The sequence below is a fragment of the Arvicanthis niloticus genome, chromosome 12 (assembly GCF_011762505.2).
Source record: "Arvicanthis niloticus isolate mArvNil1 chromosome 12, mArvNil1.pat.X, whole genome shotgun sequence".
Taxonomy (NCBI): Eukaryota; Metazoa; Chordata; class Mammalia; order Rodentia; family Muridae; genus Arvicanthis; species Arvicanthis niloticus.
The window spans coordinates 2,826,191-2,848,688 of NC_047669.1; the positions used below are offsets into that span (position 1 = coordinate 2,826,191).

The following is a 22,498-nucleotide window of genomic DNA, read 5'->3' on the forward strand; positions in this document are numbered from 1 at the left end:
GGGGCGGGCCATAGAGGTTGGGGGGGGAGCTGGGGGCGGGGACGGACTGGCAATCCTAGCAGGAGGCTGAGGTTGGCCCAGCCTGAGCTACAAGCCCTTCTCTCTGAATAAATCAGATGGAAAGCAGAAAGTCTGAGGTCCCTACCTAGAGTGGCCAGAGGACAGACAGTCCTATTGGACCAGCAGGACAGCAGCCTTGCCCTGACAGCCACACCTCCTAGTGACGCTCAGACGCTCAGAGGCTGAGTCTTCAGGCTGCAATGAGCAGGCCTCACCCAGCGAGCAGGAGCGTTTCTGAGGCCACCAAGCAAGTCCCAAAGGCATCAAGCCCACACTATGTCCACTCTTGTTACTGCTGTTCAAATAAGGACTCATTGTGCTGGTATGGACCTCAGTATGGAACCAAGGATGACTGAGCTGACTGACTGCCTCCAACTCACAGGTGTGTGCCACACACTCCCATTTCTGCCTGACCTACCCAAAGAGGCCTTTGGTACCTACCTTTAAGTTCTACCTGCAGCTCGGATTGCTATCCGGCTGGCTGACTTGGGCTCCTTTACTGAAGGGACTAGACTTACTCTAGGTATGCAGGACTTTGACTTTGACTTAGGGAGAACTCTATGTCCTTTGACTACCACCCTAAACAGCTGGACATGGACTCACAACTGAGACTTGTTGGTGTTGGGTCCAGAGTTGGCCATGCTGAGCACCCCACGGCCTGTGTGGGAAAGGTTGGGGCGGAACTCATCCTTAAAAGGCTTGCCCCAATATGACTCTCCACCTAGAACAGAGAGACGCAGTCAGAAGTCAGCTACAGAGCCTCTCAGAGAAGCATCAGGGAGCCTTGGTCCTGAGGCAGCCTCCGTGATGATTCCTGGATGCCAGTGCCTTCAGTACACACCCACACTACTGTCTCACTGTGGGCCAGAGGCCGAAGGCTTAAAGCTACAAGGCATCGTTCCAACACATGGGTCCAAGTCCTAACTGGCCCATGGATCTGGAAGCTGGGGGAGGATCGTTATGACCTGTAGGAGCAATGGGGCACCTTCTTGCATGACAGGAAGGCATGGGCAGACCTGCTGAGAATGAGCAGGTAGGTTCTGAGAACCTCACCTCTGTCTTGTTATGGTAGGACCCTGCAGCTTAGGAAAGAGGAACTGATACTGTGGGGAAAGTAAGGGGCATGCCCAAGGTAGGCCAGAAGGCCAGCTACTGGGTTGCCAGCCATCCCCAAGTCTGAAAGATTGCACACACAGAACTTAAAACTCAATTCCCTACCAGGCCCCATAGAACAGCCACACTTATTATCCCAACAGAACAGGGCTGGCCCCGGCACCTACCTGTGCCTGTACCTGTGGGGTCACCACCCTGGATCTGCAAAAACAAAGCCCAATGAGGTCACTGGCTCTAGTGATGCCTGTCATCCTACACACCTGCCCACTAACTGGACAGGTTTCCCACAGGCATGTGCTACGGTGAGGACAGGGATCTCCTCTCTGACCCCAGGTCACTGGGCGAACACTGAAGGACCAGCTAAAGGATTGCTGGCACGAGATACACCTGAAGACCCTACCCTGGCCACACATGGCCTGGAACAAGGTATCTGGATCAGGGCAGGTATGAGCCTGCTTATCTCCTGGATGCTGCCCATGTCATCCATCAAGCATCTATAGCCACACCAACCCGTACCACTCACCACAAAGTTCCTGATGGACCTGTGAAAGATGGTCCCATCATAATACTGTTTTTTGCAGAGCTTGATGAAGTTTTCACAGGTTTTTGGTGTCTGCAAAATATCCCAACACCATGAGGCACAGTAGTTAATAACAGAGGTACAAGACACGCAGACCTTTATCAAAGCAGAAAGCTACCTGCCGTTTGGCTTTGACTCAGTCTGACCTCTAAAAGCTAAGCCAGAGTCCTGCAGCCATAGGACACATGGGGGAACAGAGAGAGAGTCAGGGCCCTTTCCCAGGACTTACACATACACTTACCAAGCAACCAAGGAGGTAGGTTGCTAAAGGGACCCCAGAGAAGGAAGTCCGGGCCCTTTTGGTTCTCAGGTGGAGTCAGGCAAGACTTCTTATAAGCAAACTAACCATAGCTCCACAGTTAAGGCAGAACTACCCAGTGGCCCAGAATCACACTCACCAGGTCACAGTGCAGCTCTAGGTTAAGGTCGCCCTTGCTGGTGTGCAGCCTCACATAGCCTTTCTTCTTCACAAACTGGTATCGCAGCACATCTTCATCAATGACAGCTGCAAACAAGTCCTGAGCTCTACGAGTGCCCTGCACCCAGACGCCTCCTGCATTCAGGCCCCATGGCATGCCGCACAAGATCAGCACTAAGGAGCCTCTTGTCAAGCGTGCCCAGCTCTGAGAAGAATGCAGGAGCCAAGGGGGATGCAGAGGCAAGGAAGCAGAAAGCCCCACTTGCTACCAGTGTGAGTTCTGTCCCAGTGAAGAGGAGGTGGAGGCAGCGAGTACCTGCTTCATGCGTGGTCTCGGGAGCCATGGCGGTAGAGGTGAAGGACGCACTGACCTTCCCTGTGGAGTAGTGAGCCTGCAAGAGAACCACGTGCTTACACCCCACCATCACCTCTCCTTCAAGTGCAGCCTCCCTGACCACCACCCATAGGCACAGGGAGAGCCCAGTACAAACTGAGAGCTGGTAAAAACCAGAGGGTCAGATGACTGGTACGCAAAGGAACAATCAAAGGCCTAGGTGAGGGAGTGAGACTCTATAGGTTACAACTAACAGCAGCCAGTCAAGACAGGACTGTCCACCACACTCTCGCTGCCTTCTCCCAGGATACTGCTACAAAGGCACTTGTAAGTTTATTTCTGAAGGTTTTTTGGTTTTGTTTTTTCAAGGTAAGAGTTTCTTTCTGTGCATCCCTGGCTGTCCTGGAACTCACTCTGTAGACTAGGCTGGCCTTGAACTCACAGATCCGCCTGCCTCTGCCTCCTCAGCACCTGGATTAAAGGTGTGTGCCACCAACACCAGGTTTCTTAAAAAAAAAAAAAAAATACAGAGAGACAGAGACAGAGACAGAGACAGAGACAGAGACAGAGAGAGAGAGAGAGAGAGAGAGAGAGAGAGAGAGAGAGAGAGAGAGAGAGAGAGAGAGAGAGAGAGATGTTACCAGGTAGGGTGGTTCACACCTTCCCAAGTTCCCAGCACTTAGGAAGCAGAGGGAGGTGATCTATGTGAGTTCAAAGCCAGTCTGGTCTACAAAGTGAATTCCAGGCAGCCAGAAATACAGAGAAACCCTGTCTTGAAAAGCAAAAACAGCAACAACAAAAACCCCAATTATATGTATGAGTGCCCTGCTTGCACAAGTATTTATACATCACACATATGTCTGGTGCTCTCAGAGATCAAAAGGAGGAGTTAGATCCCCTGACAGCTGTGAGCTGCTATTGTCAGTGTTGGGAAACAGACCTGGGTTCTCTACAGAGTCAAGTGTTCTTAACCACTGATCCATCTCCCTAGTCCAGATCATTTTTATATACAACAGTACATGGAATAAATGTACTTTTTTCATCATATAGAGGAAGGAAAACTAGAGAGGACTGCTGTACAGTTCAGTAATGCCCAGAGCTGCAACGGCTGTGCTCAGACAGGGAATTATAGAGGGACTTGAATTTCCCACTCCACCTCTGCGTCCCCATGGCTCAGGCTCTCCAGACTCAGCCTAAATGGGAGAAAGACAACACCCATCTGCTCAGTGTGCTGGAGACATCCCAGCACCAGGGCGTAGGGCAGACACACATGCCCCCCCACCCCCAGTTAGGCCCAGATAAGGTCTGAGACCTTGGTAGCTATAACAACCCCAGGCCTCCTATCTCTGTCCTGAAAAGTAAAAGCTGCTTTTGGAACGCCAAGGACAACAGGTAGCTTGGTCGCTGAAGCCTGTGTCAGGGCCCACAGCACAAGGCAGCCCTTTTTCTGCTGAACCACTGTTGCCATGGGACCCCAGATTGTCAACTATTCCTCCACCCCAAGAGTGTGCTACTCCCTTCTGATCTGTTTGGGGCCCAGTCATCCCAGCAGCCCTCGATGGCCCCACAGTACTGGGAGGGTCCCAGCCACTATGCCACCAAATGCATCCCAGGCCCTGTCAGGACCTTCCCCTGGGATCTTTCCACGGCTCAGAGGCAGAACCAGAGTGCCCCACTCACGGCATTCAGTTGGTCCACCTTCTTCTTCTCAGGTGGCTTCATGGTGGCTGCTAAGATCTCATCTCCTTTGAACTCTTTGTAGAGCTCCTGTAGTGTCTCTCGTGTCTCCGTATTTGTATTTTTCAAATAGTAAGATGGGTCTTGTTTCGCCTTTTCCTCATCTACAAAACAGTGCATTGGAACTGGGCAGCCAAGGCCCCAGAGAGCCTCAAGATGAGCTAACAGGAGTAGAGACGGATGGAGCTGGCCACATGAGAAGCAGCCACAGGTGAGTTGATTAGGGCAGGGTTCTCCGGCCTTAGCACCGCCATCACTTACTGCCCTTGATCGTCTGGCAGGGGTCCTAGTAGCTGCAGCAAGGGGGTGTGGGGGAGGGAGCATACAGAAGACACTGCCTCATGCCTGAAGGGATGTCACCTACTGTATTACCTACTGCAGCCTTTTCACAATTATGTTTTGCTTTTGTGAATTTAAAATTGTTTATTTCAAGGGAAGGAAGGTCACATGTTGCCTGCTAGGCCAGAGGCTGTAACTTACTGGGCGGTGACATTTCCCAAGGCTTGGCCTCTGGGTCTCCTGAGCTCAGTTATCCTGAGCTGTGTGTAGCTGACTCCTCGGTATGGAACAAGTGAGCTCAGAAACTTGAGCCACTCCGTAGCATGCTATCGTGTGCTCAATGGCATGGACCGCACACAGGAAGTGGGAGGACCAAGGACCTAGTCTGTGCCCTAGACAAGTCTGACGTCACCCCGTCTCACCTGTCGCCCTCTGTCACTGTGCGCTGGAAAGAAGAGAGGCCAACAGCAATCCAGAAAGCACAGTGCCATCAGAGCTAGGTAAAGGTAGGTGTCTTGGTGTTTCCAAGAGGAGTCAGCTGCTTAACCGTCTAACAGACATGGTAGTGCATGCCTGTAATGCCAGCATATCTACTTAGACGGCAAACGCAGGAGGAACGCTTCATATTTAAGCCTTATTGAGATAGCAAGTTTCAGATAGTCAAGGCTTCCCAAAATCTGAAAGCTAGTTAGTGAAAAGCCACTCTGGAGCCCTAGTGTCTGGCCCCAGAAGGAGGAACTTGCCCAAGAACCTGTGCTCTACTCACAGCAGCCTTTAGGTGTCCATACCTGGATCTATAATTCTCATGTTATTCTTCACATGGAAGAAGTTGCTAACATTGAATTTGTCCAAATTGGTGGGGTCCTGTGAGAGAAGAGAACACTCAGAAGTAGTACAGCCGGACTGTGTCAAGCATCTCAAGCCCCTGCAGCACGTACTGGACAGGTGCCTGCAGGAAAGAGGCCACAGCTGAGCTGGGTCAGGACTGGAGTGTGAAGCAGGGAAGGAGGCCATGCCCTGACCCAGTGACAAGCACAGTGGTGCAAGTCCAGAGCACAGACTGCCTACCTGCTCATCAGGCAGTGTGCCTTGCCTCTAGTCCACAAAAATAAATCATGAGGCTTGCTGCCAGGTAGCACAAGATGTGCACTGAGAAACCAATGGACCAAGCTTCAATCAGAAAGGAACAAGGCAGAGCAGTTTAACCCTAGCCTAGCCAATGCTCCCTCCAGGCCATCCACACACCACCATGGGGACAACTGCAGATGCTGCTCTGGGAGCAGGGGTAGGACCTGAAAAGCAGCCAAAAGTGTCCTGGGACCTAAGACAGCTGTGGGGCAGGTATAGCCCTCATACAGGAGACGTGAGAGCCAGATGCAGTTATGGCAATGGCTGTGGGGGAAGGGGATGGCACCACATAACAGCTGGGGAGCAGCAGCCAGAGATGTTCTGGTGCAGAAGACCACCACGCCTGGAGAAGAAAGCTGGGAGGCGGAGAGTGGAGCCGAGTCAAGGTGAGGTGCTTCCCGTGAAGCTACTTACCTGCAGGGTGATGATGTCTTGCCTGGAAAAGGGCTCATCAGTTAACAGGTCCCTCAAGTTCTTGGCCTTGATGTTGAGCTGCTCCACTGCCTACAGCAGGACAGAGAAATCACTGTTCCCTCTGGGCCCTGGCACAGACATATGAGGTAAATGACCACACACAGCCACTCTGGGGTAGTTTCAAGTGCTCTCTCTCATCTGCCTGGCAGAGACTAGCCGAGCTAAGCTGTCTGCTTCAGGCAAGAGTTCCAACGTGGGCTCTCCTGAATCATGTCCTATCTTCATCCTAGACTGAGCCAGGAATAGAGAGAGCTCCTGTCCCTTCTGCCAACCTGGCCCCTTCTCCTTCCTAAGAGCTTGGCCTCCATTTATCTCCCTTTACTCCTGCGTTCCTTCCAGAGTCCGGTCCATGCTGAAGACAGGAAGACTTTCCAGGATACAAGGAGCCGTTGCTTAGGCAGCCCAAACTGCCTGCTTGGGTGTCAGGTCCAAAGGCCACCGGAGTCACCTGACCTTTATTTTAGAGATGATGTCTTGTGTTGGAGGCTATGAAAGCCATGACAGGCATGCTCACTGTTCCTGGTTCACCCTCAGCACTCGGCCAGCCACACGAGAGGGCCCAACATTAGATGGTCCCACTCACTGCAGTGGGGGTCTACCTCATAGGCGTAGACGTTGCCAGTTGTCTTGATGGCCACAATATGGGTGTTGTCAGTGAACACGGAGTACAGCACTGGACAGTGGTACTGCCCTAGAAAGAAAGCACGCACAGGGCTAGTGGCCCTCAAGGGCTTTGACTCAACAATCATGACAGCACGTATTTTAACTGTGGCTACCCAGGAAACAGAAGAACAGAGCACAAGGCCACCCGGACAGTTTACTGTGACGTCATCTCCAAGTGACACTGAAAAGGAGCAGCAGTGCACTTGCCTAGGATGTGCTAAGTTCTACATCCAACAAGTACCACAAGGCAAGGAGAGGGAAGAAGGGAGGCTGGAGGGAGACAAGGAGCATGGGACAGAGAAGCAATGAGACAGAGGAACTAGGAGTGGTCAGAAAAGGAAGAAGGCAAACCTCAGGCCAGCTACCAAGACCCAGGAACCCAGGGATGGCAGCTATTCAAGCTCCATTCCTCAGCTTTAACTCAAACTCAAGCTCATCTTACAAGACCAAGCCCCCACTGCTGCCTTCCTCAGAACAGTTTGGCAGCTTCCAGACTGGCTCAGGTGACACTTTCTCCTCTTAAAGTCATGCCAAGTCATGCCAGACAGGATAAAGTTTATCTTTCCAGAGACCCTGCCTCCAGCACTTTCCATCTCTCTTCATCTTTATCTCCTAGCCTTCCTCACCTAGCTCTCCACTCAGCTAGCCAGCCCCAATAGATGACCTCCCATCCAGCAGGGGCCTTGTCTAGTGAATCCCAATAGACAGTGGGGTGGGGGAGCAAACAGTCATGTTGCCCACATGCATCTAGATAGACTTCTAAAAATCTCAGTTTAAAAAATCAGTATAAAAAATCACCCACACAAGCTCACTCAGCATATGCACACATACCACCAAAAAAAAAAAAAAAAAAAAAAAAGGAAATTTAACCACTTAACCACTGGGTATATATCTGATGTGGCCAGGGAATTCCTGTTCATTTATTTTTTAAGTGTGTCACATGCTACTATTAAGGTATAAGTCATATTTTTCTTGTTGTTTTGTTTCATGACAGGGTTTCTCTGTGTAGATCTGGCTGTCTCGGAACTAGCTCTGTAGACCAGCTGGCCTGAAAACACAGAGATCCAACTCTCTGCCTCCTGAGTGCCCAGCCTCTACCCAAGGCTGAGATGGTTTCCACAGCATTAAACTTCTGCCATGCACGGACACATCTCTGCCTGGATTGTTCTTCCCATATCTTCACACAGCTCCCTCTTACCAAGTCTCCTCTCAGGCCTGTCTGCTGCCCTCAGTAGTTGTCTTGCTGGTGCCTTTCCTTCCTTTACTTCTGTCTAGAACAGAGAGGACATCTGATGCACTAGTCATCTTTTGCCTAGATTCCGCCCCCAATGAAAGCTCTTCTCACTCAGGGCTGCACACATGCATGCACAGCTACACACAAATGCACACGCACCTCACCCCCACCTGCATGTCTCCAGAAAGGTAGTACAGGAAGATCCATTCAATATGAGACACATACGACCTATGAACCCAAGGTTGCTGCTGTCTATCAGACAATGGAGAAAGATGCCTTCCCCTCCCTATGCTTGCAACATTTCCCTGGAAAACACCCAGTGAGCACTGACAGCAAACCTGCCCATAGCACTTGTACCAGAGTGGAAAGAGACCTCTTAGCCAAGACCGCAAAGGGTCTGCACAAGATCGATGGGACCACAGGATGGGAGCACGGCAGCTGCAGCTTCATTATCTGGATAGGCAACAAGAGGCCACAAAGGGGCTCAGAGTAGGAGGCTCCAAGTGGGGCAGAGGTGATGACAGTCTGCTCTGGAGTAGGAAATGCTTCCCAAACACCCACAACCATAGCTGGGCTGGCCACCCTTGGGCCTTGCTCTGAGCAACTTCCACCTACAATCACGAGCAGCCCACAGCCTCAGCCAGGTATGGCTTGTGTACAGAGCCCAACTATGGTACTAGCAGCTCACAACAGCCCAATGCTTCTGTGAGATCCTCCTATCCTTACTTAAACCACCCAAACCTTCGAGGAGTCATGTGACAGCTGGAAAACCAAAAGCCAGTGTCAGAAAGGAAGGAGAGAGGCTGGAGATGAGCCTCTGAGATAGAACACTGGGTTAGCATGTGTGTGGCCCCATGCTCAACCTCCAACCATGAGAGAAAAGAAAGAAATGCCTGATTACTAGACAGGAAGTTGGTGACAGTAGGAGCTTGGGGTGGGTCTCTGTGGGCCAGTCCTGGAGCTGGGTACAAAAGGGACTCTCACCTTCACTGTTCTTTGCAAAGTTCAGCTTGATCAGGGACTTCCCATCAAGTTTCTGGAAGACATATAATTAATAATAATGAATAAGGAGTGAAGTAACACAGAGGCTACCAGGACAGGAGCAACAGGGACAAAAAGGAAAGCTCTCCACACAACTGACCCTCTGCAGCTTATACAGAAATGGAAATCTCTCAGAGAAGTCTCCACGACACAGCCAGGACTCCTGGGACTTGTAGAACTGCTCAGTAGTTGCACTGATGTATCTGTAAACCCCAGGCTGTGAGCAGATCCCCAGGTTATAAACACACAAACCACCAAATGTAAGGGGTGTCACTGGGTTGACTGAGGAGGGTGTGGAGTAAAGACTGGTGTGTATTTCTACAATGTCTGAACCTTCTTGTTGGTGCCAGCTACCAAACCCAGGACCTTATACGTGTTAAGTGTGTGCTCTACCACCGAACTCCATATCCAGCCCTTGTCTGAACACCTGACTTCTGAAATTCAAAATGCGTATAGGGCCACTGAGATGGCCCTGGACTTCACACAAGCCTGGAAACCTGAACTCAGTCCCTGGAACCCACAGTGGAGGGAGAGAACCAACTCCTGAAACTATCCTCTGCCCACATTTGCACCATGGCATTCAAATACCCACGTCATCATCATAATAAAGGTACTAAGTAAAATAAAAAAATGAATATGTCTAACACTAGTAGGAAACCCAAGACCCGGTGAAGGTGTTATCACTGAGCCTAACCTACACAGAGGAAAGACAGAACTCCCACAAGCTGTACCCTGACACACATGCACACGTACATGCACATGCACACAAAATGAATAAATGTAACAAAGCTAGTGAGAGCACCTATGTACTCTGCTTATACTACAGTACAAGGATTGTTTAAAAGGAAACCAAACACTGAAAGTGGAAAAGGCTGATGCTATAGCTCATGCATGCTTAACGTGGATAAGGACCTAGGTATGGCCGGGAGGGAGTCAGGATGCCCGCAGAGGAGTGCTAAGCCAGAAGACACCCCTATGGGGTTCCATGAACAAAGAAAATGGCCTCAGCCTCTAGCTGTGACCAAAGTAAAAGCTATATGTACTTTGGATGCTGCAGAAAACAGCCCAAATGACAAGATTTGATATCCCTAAGAGCACCTGTGATGCAAATTGTAAGATACACCCGGGGTAAATGGAGTAACAACGTCCATCAGAAAAGAGGAAGAGGCCGGGCAGTGGTGGCGCACGCCTTTAATCCCAGCACTTGGGAGGCAGAGGCAGGTGGATTTCTGAGTTCGAGGCCAGCCTGGTCTACAGAGTGAGTTCCAGGACAGCCAGGGCTACACAGAGAAACCCTGTCTCGAAAAACCAAAAACCAAAAAAAAAAAAAAAAAAAAGAAAGAAAGAAAAGAGGAAGAGGTCATAGAGATCATGGGGACAACTGTAGACAAGGTAGCAGAGGCAGCAGATTGGGAACAGAGGTGGCAGACAACACTAACAGACAGCAAAGGGCAGGCTGCAGCAGGGAGTTCCAGGGTGACATCCCTAGGTAGTCACAGCTGCAGAGGTCAGCAAGGCAGAGCACAACCAACTACAAGGTAAGGCAGGGACCTCATAATGAGGAAACCAGTAAATGGTGTCATCCCAGCTTGGGCCCTCGGAAAAAGCTCCTACAGCTTTGTGATTGTCAGCCACACTCTCAAGCGTGGAACACCAAGGAAGAAAAGCAAACCCCTTCGGGAGGTAGGTGAGACCACACAGCTGAAGAGGACCTCACAGGCATTAGAGACAGTCTAAGAGCACGTGTGGAGCACAGCCCCCCTTTCCTCCAGAACAGGGAAGAAACAGGCAACGTGCATTTACACTGCAAAGTCCCTGGAACCCCAAACCAGTCCCAGAGTGTCACCAGAGCCAGAAAGACTACAGCCAGCTTCCTGCCACCCAGTAGGTTAGAGTCTTAAACGATTTTGTTTTGTTTGGGATTTTGTGTGTGTACTTTTTTTTTGTTTGTACTTGTTTTGTTTTCTGTTTTTTTTTTTTTTTTTTTTTTGGGGGGGGGGTGGCAGGGTGCCAGAAGATGTAAACCAAAGGCTCCTAGAAGCAAGTGAGCAAGGCAAGTGCTCTACTACTGAGCTATGTCCCCAACCCAAGGGCTCTGAGAAGTGCTCTAACAGGAAGACAGGGTCACCATACCAAACATATTAAGAGCTCCCTATATCCGAGTGGAAATGTTCCTCCAAAGTTTACAACCCTCAGGAACCTGTGCACGGGACTTTACTTCAAAAGAGGCTCTTGAAGGAGGTAATCGCCTTAAGATTGGTCACACTGGCACCAGCAGTACAGTGGGCCTGGCCTCAGACCCTGAACCAGGTCCCACCAGCCCTTACTGCTGATCAGGACAGTGACAACTACTCAGGAAGCTCTTGCTAAACTGTGCTCAGTGACTGCTGAGAATACACACTGCGCTAAGGACAGTTTGCTGGGTCAGTCTCCACTGTTCTCTCCTTTTTCTCTGCCTCTTGCCCAAACAATCGTATGATCCCTGACTGCTCTCCCCGGGGCCACTAGGCTCCTTCCTGACAAATCCAGAGCTGTCCTCAATACAGGTCAGGTAATGACCCTGCCTGGGCTTCCAACCTACCCAGATTAAGTCTAGGGCCATGAAGGTTCCCCAATATGGCATCTAAATGCCACCATCTCTCTTGTTCTCAGGACTAAGCATAATAGCAGCTCTAAAGAGACATCTCAGCCCATTATTTATCCGCCTCTCCTCTCCATCCCTCTGTGTCACTGCAGTGACACAGCTGACCTGACTGCCCGCTTCCCACGTCAGACCTAGCACATACCAAGTTGGTGCCTTAACAAGTACAGCTGAATAGATGAAGAACTAGGCCCACAGAAGGAAAAGAGACAGACCTCTGAGATGCAAAGGGACCAAAGGACTAAAGGCTTAGTAAAATGTGTGGAAAATAAGACTAGAGAATGAGCTACAATCTAAAAATATTCTTCTGAGTGGCAGAAGTCCCAGTGTTAGACCTGTGTGCAGGACATACAACAAGTGACTTAGCTGATGTAAATAAGGATTTCTTTCTACCCATTTAAAAAAGCAAACTGAGCCAGGAGTGCTAGCACATACCTTTAATCCCAGCACTCGGGAGGCAGAGGCAGACGGATCTCTGAGTTCAAAGTCAGCCTGGTCTGTAAAATGAGTTCTAGGACAGCCAGGGCTACACAGAGAAACCCTTGTCTCGAAAACCAAGACAAAACAACCCAGACAATACCCAGAATTGTCAAGGTCATAGACAAGAAGTATCTTCTTTTACACACAGTTTTTAAGGGGTTAAAACAACTTTGAAGGGCAGTTGGCCAGTAGCTACTTTTGACTTAGTAAAATACTCTTGTGCTCAAGAAATGTACATGCCTGTACATCTGCTGCAGCAGGCAAATGACAGAGGTTTCACTTCAGCCCAGCCACAGACACACTAGACCAAAGATGGCTTGGTGTGTAAAGTCACTTGTTACCAAGCCTACCAACCTGAGTCAGATCCCTAGAACCAACCCACATGGTGGGAGGAGAGAACTGACTCCCACAAGTTGCCCTCTAACCCTGTGCCATGGTAAATGCACCCACGCAGGTGTACATACAAGCTTAAACACACACACACTCAAAATTAAACAAATAAATGTAAAAACCATACTTTTTAACCAACAGTGTCCCAGAAAAGGCTGTGCTTTCTGCACTAACACTCTGAGACGCCCCAGCATCCTGCAGAGCACACACAGCAGAGCACCCACTATGATCCAACTCAAGAGAAAAACAGGCAGCTGGACACGGGGCTAAGACAGGACTGTCGTGACTGAGAAGACAGCCTGGGCTATAGAAGATGACGCTGTCTCAAGCAAACTAAAATACAGACAACAGTATACATTCACAGGAGATTAGTACCAAGACTGCTCTGGATACCAAAATCCAGAAATATTCTAGTCTCATAAAATGCTGGAGCATTTGACCAGAACCTACACATGTCCTCCCATCAACATCAACATCTCCTGATTGCCGGCTATCTACCACAGTCTAAATGCTAAACACAATTATTCTGATACTGCTTAGGAAATGATGACAAGAGAAAGCATATAGATATTCATTCACATACAACCTTTCACAAATACTTCTTTATGAGCATGGGTGACTGAATCCAAGAACACAGAATCTGCAAGTAAAGTGTGCCAAGTACATACTCATATGTGTGCACACAGAGGCAACATTTCTGGAAAGCACAGGACTGTCATTCCCAGGTTCTGTGAGCAGGTCTCTACTGCTGAATACATGAGAACGGCACAGACAAAGCAAAGACAGGAGCAGGAGCTCCCGCCGGCAGCACAGAACTCGGCATAAGCACCTACCTCTCCATTGCTGGGATTGGTCCCATACTTCTTAAGCCATGGAACAATGTTCCTGATGAGAAGAGAGAACACAAAGTGTCACCATGGGGCTGGAGAGATGGCTCAGGAACAAAGAGCATAGGGCCCAAGCTCCCAGCGCCCACATGACAAGGCAATAACAACCATCTGTAATTCCAGTTCCACAGAACCCACGTCCTCTCCCAGTTCCCATAGGCACTGCACAAGTGCTGCACAGACAGGCATGCGGTAAGACATCCACACACATAAAATTATATCTTAAAACAGGAAACAAGGGGCTACAGAGATGGCTCATTGACTGCTCTTCCAGAGGTCCCGAGTTCAATTCCCAGCAACCACATGGTGGCTCACAACCATCTGCAAAGGGATCTGATGCCCTATTCTGGTGTGTCTGAGGAAAGCAGGGTGTACTCATACACATAAATAAAAATAAATCGTTAAAAAAAAATAAAGTAAGAAAACAGAAAAAAAAGATCACCAGAGTGCACTGTTGGCAGTGACACCACCTGAGGCCTTATAGCTGCGCCCAGATGAGAGTGGAGATCGGGCGGCACCTGACTGCAAACGGGAAGAGAACCTTAAAGGGGCGCACTTACAGATTCATGTGTTTGCAAATATATTCAGTGACTGGAGTTTTTCCGGTGCTGGAGACTGAAGGAATGGCTTGTTGACACTAAGAATGTGCTTTTACACTGAGCTACACTTGGCATTTGTACAAGTTTTACCAAAGTTATATATAAACAACCTTAACTGTGCAAAAGGGCAAACAAATGTGAGTATATCTATATAACAAAATACTGGGTCAGCATCAAAAGTTATACTATGGCCTGCACAGCGGTGAGCCACACGCAGCAGTGAGACATGCATGGGGTAAGCCTAGCTATTTGTGAGATTTATGACAGTGGAAAGTCACTTGAACCCAGGTATTCAACACCAGCCAGAGGGAGACTCCCCCTCCCCTTGCACAGGGCCAAGAGAACATAAACACCCCCTGATGATCCTGGGTCCTGAGATCATTGGAATAAATCGTCCTATTTTTAAAGTATTTTTCCTTTTTTTTTCTTTTCAAATTTTAGAAAAAATATTTAGGATCTAAAACAAGCTTAGCTGTAACATAAAACAGGGTGCCGTGCTTCAGAATATAATGCATGGAATTATGCACTTCATTATAGCTCTGCTTTCATCAAGAGAACACCCAGCATGTCTCTTTCCACACCCATGAGGAGCTGGCCTCTAAGACATGGGGGAGAAGGACTCATGTTCATTTCAAGCATCCCAACAGCACCTGCCAGCTAGTGCTGCCTGCCAGCTAGTGCTGCCTGCTAGACATCACAGAGCCATGTCCCTGAAGGCCTGGCTGTCCTTCCCAGTTACCAAACAGGATCACACAAACGACATGAGATTTCTAGGAACAAGATTTTAGTAACCTTGACCCTGCTTACAGCCACAAACTCAACATTCCTTTCTCTAATTGGTATAAAAAATCCTGCCATATTTATTAAATCAAAATTAAATATAGAGCGCTGGGGAGATAACTCAGTGGATAAAGTACTATGCAAACACAAAAGCCTGAAATTTGTATTCCAAGAACCACCCATGTTAAAGCCAGACACAATGGGGCTGCAGAGATGGCTCAGAGGTTAAAAGCACTGACTGCTCTTCCAGAGGTCCTGAGTTTAATTCCCAGCAACCACATGGTGGCGCACAACCATCTGTAACAGATCTGATGGTGAGTACAGCTACAGTGTACTCACATACATACATAAATAAATAAATCTTAAAAAAAAAGAAAAGACAGCACCCATCTGTAATTCTAGTGGGAGCTGGAGGCACTGAGACAGGTGGAACCAGGAGCCTGCTGGTCGGCCAGTCTAGCTTACAGAGCCAAGTTCACTAACAAGGTCTTGTCTCAAAAAAATAAGGCTGAGAGCAACAAAGATAGTCCCCTGAGGTCGACCTCTGGCCTCCACATATACCTGAACACAATTGCACATATACAAATACCTCCCCCCTTTCCCCCCCCCCGTGGGTGGGTAGGTGGGCACATACACACAAATAAAAATACATTTAAAAATTCAAGAGGAAACTCACAGCAAGTCAAAGACGACACCTTCCGGGGTGCAGACTGGGTAGACAAAAGGCTGGAGAGAGAGACTGAAAGGAACAGAGATCCCAGTCAGCTTCTAGGCACACTGAGCACGCTCTGCTTCCCACAACCTTCCCGACAATCCCAAGTACCCTCTGACCCTGACGCTACACCACTAAGGATAAGCTGCTGTCCCAGGAGGTGCCTCAGTACTTGGGGCAGCAGCAGCCCACTTCATGTCATGTAAGAGAGGTCTCTCGTGGTGGCCTTGAGGAAGCAAGACTGAGATTCCCTCTCTAGACCCTTACATAGCAGTCAGACTAAGCTTTCCCTCCAGAGCCATCTTCCCCCATCCCAAGGAGATTTACTGAGGCCCCTGTGGTGTACTATGCCTGTACTCCACCCTGATGCATGCTGGGAACATGACTGGGTGGAGGCCCACAGCAGCCTCAGCCCCACAGCAGCTCTTCACCTGTGTCTGCAGCTGCTCTCAAGCCCTTAATCCCACTGGAGGCAGGGGCAGGCCAATCTTCTCGAGTTTAATGCCAGCCTGGTCTACAGAGTGAGTTCCAGGTCAACCAGAAGCCAGAGCAGCATACAGACCCTATCTTAAAAAAACAAAACAAGGACTGGAGAGATGGCTCCGCGGTTAAGAGCACTGACTACTCTTCAGAGGTCCTGAGTTCAATTCCCAGCAACCACATGGTGGCTCACAACCATCTGTAATGGAATCCAAAGCCCTCTTCTGTACTCATATTCATAAATAAATCTTTAAAAAACATCTTTGGCAGAGCAGAGTGGCACATACCTTTAATCCCAGCACTCAGGAGGCAAAGGCAGGTAGATATCTGAGTTCGAGACCAGCCTGGTCTACACTATACAGACAGCCAGGGCTACACTGTCTCGAAAAAAACAAAAGCCAACAACAACAAAACCCTTTGACTATAACTAGCCAGTAGGTGGCTGGAAGAAGCAGTCAGTTCCACGGATTATGGTGGAGAGCTCGTTCTCAGATATCCTGAAGAGCTAAATTCTCTATTCATCATCCACAACTGACCAAAGGGACCAGTGGGGTCAGCGGCCTCCAGAGGCACGGGAACCAAGCAGTGCTCTCTCAAAGACCAATCTAAACCAGGAAGTACTCATTCCAACAAAGCTGATGACCAACATGAGCAACACCTTCCATGACCACAGCTCAGGGCTTCCTGGGGGTCCAGATGCAGCAAAGCCCAGTTTCTGGATTAAAACCATGTCCAGGCCTTGCACTGTGGTCTGCTCCCTTTGCGTCCTGTGCTGCAGCCTCTCTCCCTTTCTCAGTGCACTGTGGCATCTGGCTGACAGGCCTCAAATGAGCCATCTGACATTCAGATGAAACCTTGGGAGGAACTGTGGTGACTGCTGGGCCCAGGGGAGCTTTCACAGCAGTCCCTCTGCCCCAGGCAACACTTGACAGCCCTGCATCACAGTCACTCTCCCCTTCCCACCAATACCCGAGTTCCCAAGGAAGGCAAGAAGGGCCGCCCTGAATCCTTACTATCCCTGCCGCTGCTACTACATAATCTGGAACGAGAACTGAGTATCACAGGCATCACCACTCAGCAGTGCTACTTTCCAGAGGTGACACCAGGGTATATGCCACTCTTCTAAGCACTGGTCCTCTCAGCCACAAAATACACTTAACAAGAGGGCCTACCCAACCTCAGAAGGTATGAATGAAGCTAAAAAACAAAGCTGGTAAATACAAACACAGTGAACAGGAAATACCCATGCACTGTCCTCAGGGCTGGGCCCACTTTCTCCCAGCCCTAGATATCTTGAGAGGCACAGACAAAACCATGCATGCATCTCAAAGGGTCAAGTTCACAAGAATGGCACATGTTGAGCATGCCTAAACTTAAAATTCAAAGTGCTCCAAACTCTAACTTTCTTAGTGTCACATCAGGCTTCAAAAAGTTTTCTCTTTTTTTTTTTTTTTTTTTTGGGGGGGGGGGTCTCGAGACAGAGTTTCTCTATGTAGCCCTGGCTGTCCTGGAACTCACTCTGTAGACCAGGCTGGCCTCAAACTCAAAAATCCGCCTGTCTCTGCCTCCCAAGTGCTGGGATTAAAGGCGTGCACCACCAACGCCCGGCCTCAAAAAGTTTTCGATTTGAGGATATTTTAAATTTTGAATTTTTCAGTTCAAAAAATGATCAACTGTCTATGCAAATATACTCCATATGCAGGTATGGTAGGTAGCCTGCAATCCTAATATTTAGGAGGTAGCAGCAGGAGATTCAGGAATTCAAGGTCAGCCCAAGCTACAGCTAAAAGGCCCTATCTTAAAACACACACACACATATTTTGGTAGAAATGATACTCAACTGATACCGAGGGAAACAGAAGGCTTTAAAGCTCTCACCTGCAGTGGTCAAAAGGTAAGCGGCGGAAACTTGTCTGTGTGATGTCTGTTTAAGATGAAATAAAAACAGAAAACCTAGTTAGAAAGTATTTCATAGTATGAATAGTTAACATTAAAACTACATTACTATGCCAGGCATGATGACACACTCCTTGATCCTGGTACTTGAGAGGGAAGCAGAAACAGGTAGATCTCTGTGAGTTAGAGGCCAGCCTGGTCTACGAAGCAAGTTCCAGGATAGCCAGGACTGTACACCTAGAAACCCTGTCTCAAAAAACAAAAAACAAACAAAAAAACTACATTACTATGAATTAAGTCTTTTGTTACTGTTGTTTCGAGGGAGAAGAGCATGTTATGAGCTGCTGGAGACCAAACCCAGGGCCTTATATATGCTATATGCTAGGCACATCACTGAACTATACCTCCAGGCCCTATATTAAGAATCTTTTGGTAGTTGCTGGGCAGTGGTGCCACACACCTTTAATCCCAGCACATGGGAAGCATAGGCAGGCATATCTCTGCATTCAAGGCCAGTCTGGTATACAATGCAAGTTAGATCTTAGAAAAAAAGACCTTCTGGTAGGGGCCTAGAAAGATGGCTGGGCAGTTAAGAACACACTCTGCTCTTATGCAAGACCCAAGTTCAGCTCCTAACACTCACATGTGGTAGCTTACAACTGCCTGTAACTCACCAGGGAACCTATGGGCAGGTATCTCTGAGAGCAGGTGCACACATAATAGGTACTAGAGAAATGGCTCAGTGGCTCAGTGTACTTCACTGGAGGTAGAAACAGAAGGAACTTACTGACAAGCCAGTCTAGCCCATCAGTGAGCTATAGGTTTAGTGACAGACTCTGTCTCAACACAAGATGGGCTGAGCAGCAAAGCACACCTTTAATCCTAGCAGTTGGAGGCAGAGGCAGGAGAATTTCTATGAGTTCAAAACCAGCCTGATGTACATAGTGAGTTCCAGGGCAGCCAAGGCCACATGGAGATGTTTTCTGTTTCAAAAACAAACAAGGGGCTGGAGAAATAGCTCAGAGGTTAAGAGCACTCAATACTATTGCAGAGGACCAGAGCTGGGTTCCCAGCACCCACTCTCCTCTGGACTCTAGGGTACCATATTCATGTGGAATGTACTCATGTAGACAGACAGAGACAGATAGACAGACAGACAGACAGACAGACACACACACACACACACAAATAAGTCTTAAATAAAAAATAATACAAAATAGTATGAAAACACAGATTTTTTTTAAGAAGAGTTATCAATTGAAGACGACACCCATTGTGACCTCTAGCCTCCAACACACACACCCACCTGCACATGCAAACAAATGCAGGGATTTTTTTTGTTGTTTGCTTTTTTGAGATGGGGTTTCTCTGTGTAGCTCTGGCTGTCCTGAGATTAAAAGCATGCACCACTACACCTGGATTTACATAGCCTCTTTTGATATTATCAAATCACAAATCAAGGCCAGGCATGTTAGCTTATGCCTTTAATCGTGGCACTTGGGAGGCAGAGGCAGGCGAATCTGTAAATTTAAAACTAGCCTGGTCTATAGAGTGAATTCCAGGACAGACAGGCTACACAAGAAAACTCCGCCTTCAAAAAATAAAATAGAAAACCATATATATATATATATATATATATATATATATATATATATATATATATACACACACACACACACACACAGAGGCATATATATACATATGTATACAGAGAGAGAGAGAGAGAGATTGAGAGAGAGAGCACGAGCGCACAAGCTACAGATGGCTCAGTTCTTAAGAGCACTATTGCTCCTCCAGAGAATCCACGTTCAGTTCCCAGGACCCCCATGGTGGCTCAGAACAGTCCATCACTCCAGGTCCAAGGCCTCTAATGCCTCTTCTGGCTTCACAGACCACACATATACACACATATCACTCATACACATCAAATAAGTTAATCTTTAAAAAGAAAACATGAACCAAGAGTGGAAGTCCATTTATGTCAAGAAGTTGACATAAAAGAATCTTAAGTTCAAGGTTTGCCTGAGCTACATAGTATAAGCTAGCCTGAGCTACAAAGTAAAACAAAACGAAATAAATCTCAGAAGGCCAGCAACATGGCTCAGTGGGTAAAGGCTCTTGCCATGTAAACCTGACCACCTGAGTTCGATTTCTGGAACCCACAAAAAGGTAGAAGACAGCCAAGCCCACAGGGTTGGCCTCTGCCTTCCACATGGGTAAAATGGCACACCCAGACTGAAGTCATGTCATATACACAATGATAAAATCCTAGATTAAAAGAAAATACTAAAGGCTGACCGTAGGTGTGGCTCAGTGGTGGAACATTTGCTTAGCATATTTGGGGGCCTAGATTTGATCTCCAACACTTTGAAAATGTAAAGATACAAAACCACAACCACATTATTCTTAAGCTGGAGACGTATCTTACTACCACAGCATTGACCTAACATGCAGGCACAAAGCTGTAAGTTAAACACGTGGGCTGAGGAATGTATACAATATGTTTGTTTGTTTGTTTGTTTGCTTTTTCAAGGTAGGGTTTCTCCGTGTAGCCCTGGCTGTCCTAGAACTCACTCTGTAGACCAGGCTGGCCTCAGACTCACAGAGATCCACTTGCCTCTGCCTCCTGAGTGCTGAGATTAAAGGTGTACATCACAACCACCCAGCACATAGAATTTTTTTTTAAAGCATGTATTCTTTACTAGTTATTACAACAGTGACTATGACTAGCACAGTGGCACATGCCTATAATTCCAGTACTGGTGAGCAGAAGGATCTTGAGTTCAAGACCAGCCTGAGCTACATAATAAGACTATCTTTGCAAAAGAAAAAAAAAAAAAAAAACAGTACGGGGCAGGAGAGATATCTTAGCAGTTAAGAGCTAAGAGCACTGGCTACTGCTCCAAAGGACCAGCACCCACATGGCAGCTCACAGCCCTTGGTCACTCCAGTTTTCCAGGGGATCCGGCACCCTTACACAGACATACATGCAGGCAAAACACCAATGCACATAAAATAAATAAATCCTCTTTTCTACAGTCTTGGCAACTTTAGGCATTAACCTTCCTTTAATCCTATAAAGAATAAGGTTATAGCACTTCCTAAAGAAAAGGCCATTTTAAGTTCTATTTTAAAAAACTCTCCTCTAAGATGTAAGTATACTCTACTATGTTGAGAATATGTCATCTTCTATCAACTATATACTCAACCTAGTTATCTACTGTAATGTCAGTGTTCTGGATCATTCTGCATCTCCTTACCTGGCTTCCTGCCACCATAGAAGTGAGTGTACTCAGCACAGGTGATGTACCTGAGGAAGACAGAGAATATGTTACTGGGTCCCATCACGGACAGGACAGAAGCTGTAGAAGTAACTTATGACAGAACTCCCACTCACTTGGCAAAGACACATTAAACATCTGCAATGCTAGGCACATAAGCACAAAAGACAGAAAGATAAAAACACACCAACAGTGCCTGATCCAGAAGGAAATGAACTGGATTTATAGACTACCAGGAGAAAGAGCTAGGCATACAAGGATCTGGGAAAGAACTTTACAGGAATAACATTTACTGAGGCTGGAGCAGGACACGCTGAATGTATTCCAGAAAGGAGATAGCAGAAGAGAGTGAGATGAGGTGCAGAGCAGCAGAAAGACACAGAAGCAAGGGCAGCGGCTGAGTCACAATGAGTCCAAGATCACGGCAAGTACTCTGTGTTTGCCTAAGTATGAAGGGAAGCTGGTGGGTGGTTTTGGGCAGGACCCAGACATGATCTAACAGTCGCTCTGTGCATGCTTCTACTATGTTAGGATGAGAATTTAAATCAGGGACCCACTATGTAACTGCTGGGCTGGAAAAGGGATACAGCAGGCTTAGGTGTGAAAATTTTAGCAAGCTAGTTTTGAGAAAGCTGTAAGTTTTCCAAGTGGAGAACTGAGTAAAAGCTGCTGCCTTCGTGCATGAGAGACTATTAGAACAGATCCATCACAGAGTGGAAGGAAACACCCACAAGGTCTGGGACAAGGGGAGGGGAAGTTCAGTAAAGAGGAATGAAATAAATCATACGCAGATAAAAATACGATCCCCCTAAGGGCTGGCTTTGGAAAGGGAAGAAGCCCAAGGACTGAAAACACAAACTACAGTAGGAAATGAGAGGGGAACTTGTAGCACGGCCCGCCAGTCTTCAACTAGAAGGCTGTCACCTGTGTGTAGGTTGGCAGGCTCGAGTCAGGACGAAGCAGACCTGGCTGTGCAGGGCAGATAACCAACTCAGGGGCAAAGCGCGCGTGCAGAAAGGTGGGCGGTAGGGAAAAACCCCAGAAGTGAGTCTGGCTGCAGAACGCCCTGGCCCGCATAGGCTGCGTTGAGGGACGATACCGCGCCTGCGAGAGCTGAAGCTTTCAGGAAATGACCTTCAGCACGACGACGAGCTGAGAACAGAGACGCGGCCCAACTTACATCTTGTCCTTCTGGTGCTGACGCTTCCCCATGGTGGCGACGAACCGAAGAGAACACAGTCGATACCCTGAGTCCGGCGCCTCCGCTTTCTCAACTACTTCCGGAGCTCGA

General features: G+C 48.1%; 1 protein-coding gene across 2 annotated transcripts in view; it reads right to left on the minus strand.

The window, feature by feature from the left end:
* Positions 1–22,498, minus strand: part of Ppil2 (peptidylprolyl isomerase like 2) — a 26,642-nt gene extending 4,144 nt beyond the window's left edge. The window contains exons 1-15 of one of the 2 annotated variants that reach the window (XM_034515093.2): positions 22,388–22,498; positions 21,187–21,236; positions 17,909–17,954; positions 15,515–15,577; positions 13,406–13,457; positions 9,005–9,056; positions 6,723–6,814; positions 6,064–6,153; positions 5,310–5,385; positions 4,186–4,346; positions 2,488–2,563; positions 2,152–2,258; positions 1,697–1,786; positions 1,341–1,374; positions 664–781 (exon numbers count right to left, since the gene is read on the minus strand). In XM_034515093.2, coding sequence (XP_034370984.1) covers positions 664–781; positions 1,341–1,374; positions 1,697–1,786; positions 2,152–2,258; positions 2,488–2,563; positions 4,186–4,346; positions 5,310–5,385; positions 6,064–6,153; positions 6,723–6,814; positions 9,005–9,056; positions 13,406–13,457; positions 15,515–15,577; positions 17,909–17,954; positions 21,187–21,236; positions 22,388–22,419 — 1,139 coding nt within the window. In that variant the 5' untranslated portion in view covers positions 22,420–22,498. Of the gene's footprint in view, positions 1–663; positions 782–1,340; positions 1,375–1,696; positions 1,787–2,151; positions 2,259–2,487; positions 2,564–4,185; positions 4,347–5,309; positions 5,386–6,063; positions 6,154–6,722; positions 6,815–7,984; positions 8,039–9,004; positions 9,057–13,405; positions 13,458–15,514; positions 15,578–17,908; positions 17,955–21,186; positions 21,237–22,387 lie in introns of those variants that run through there. The other variant, XM_034515094.2, reaches the window with a different exon arrangement.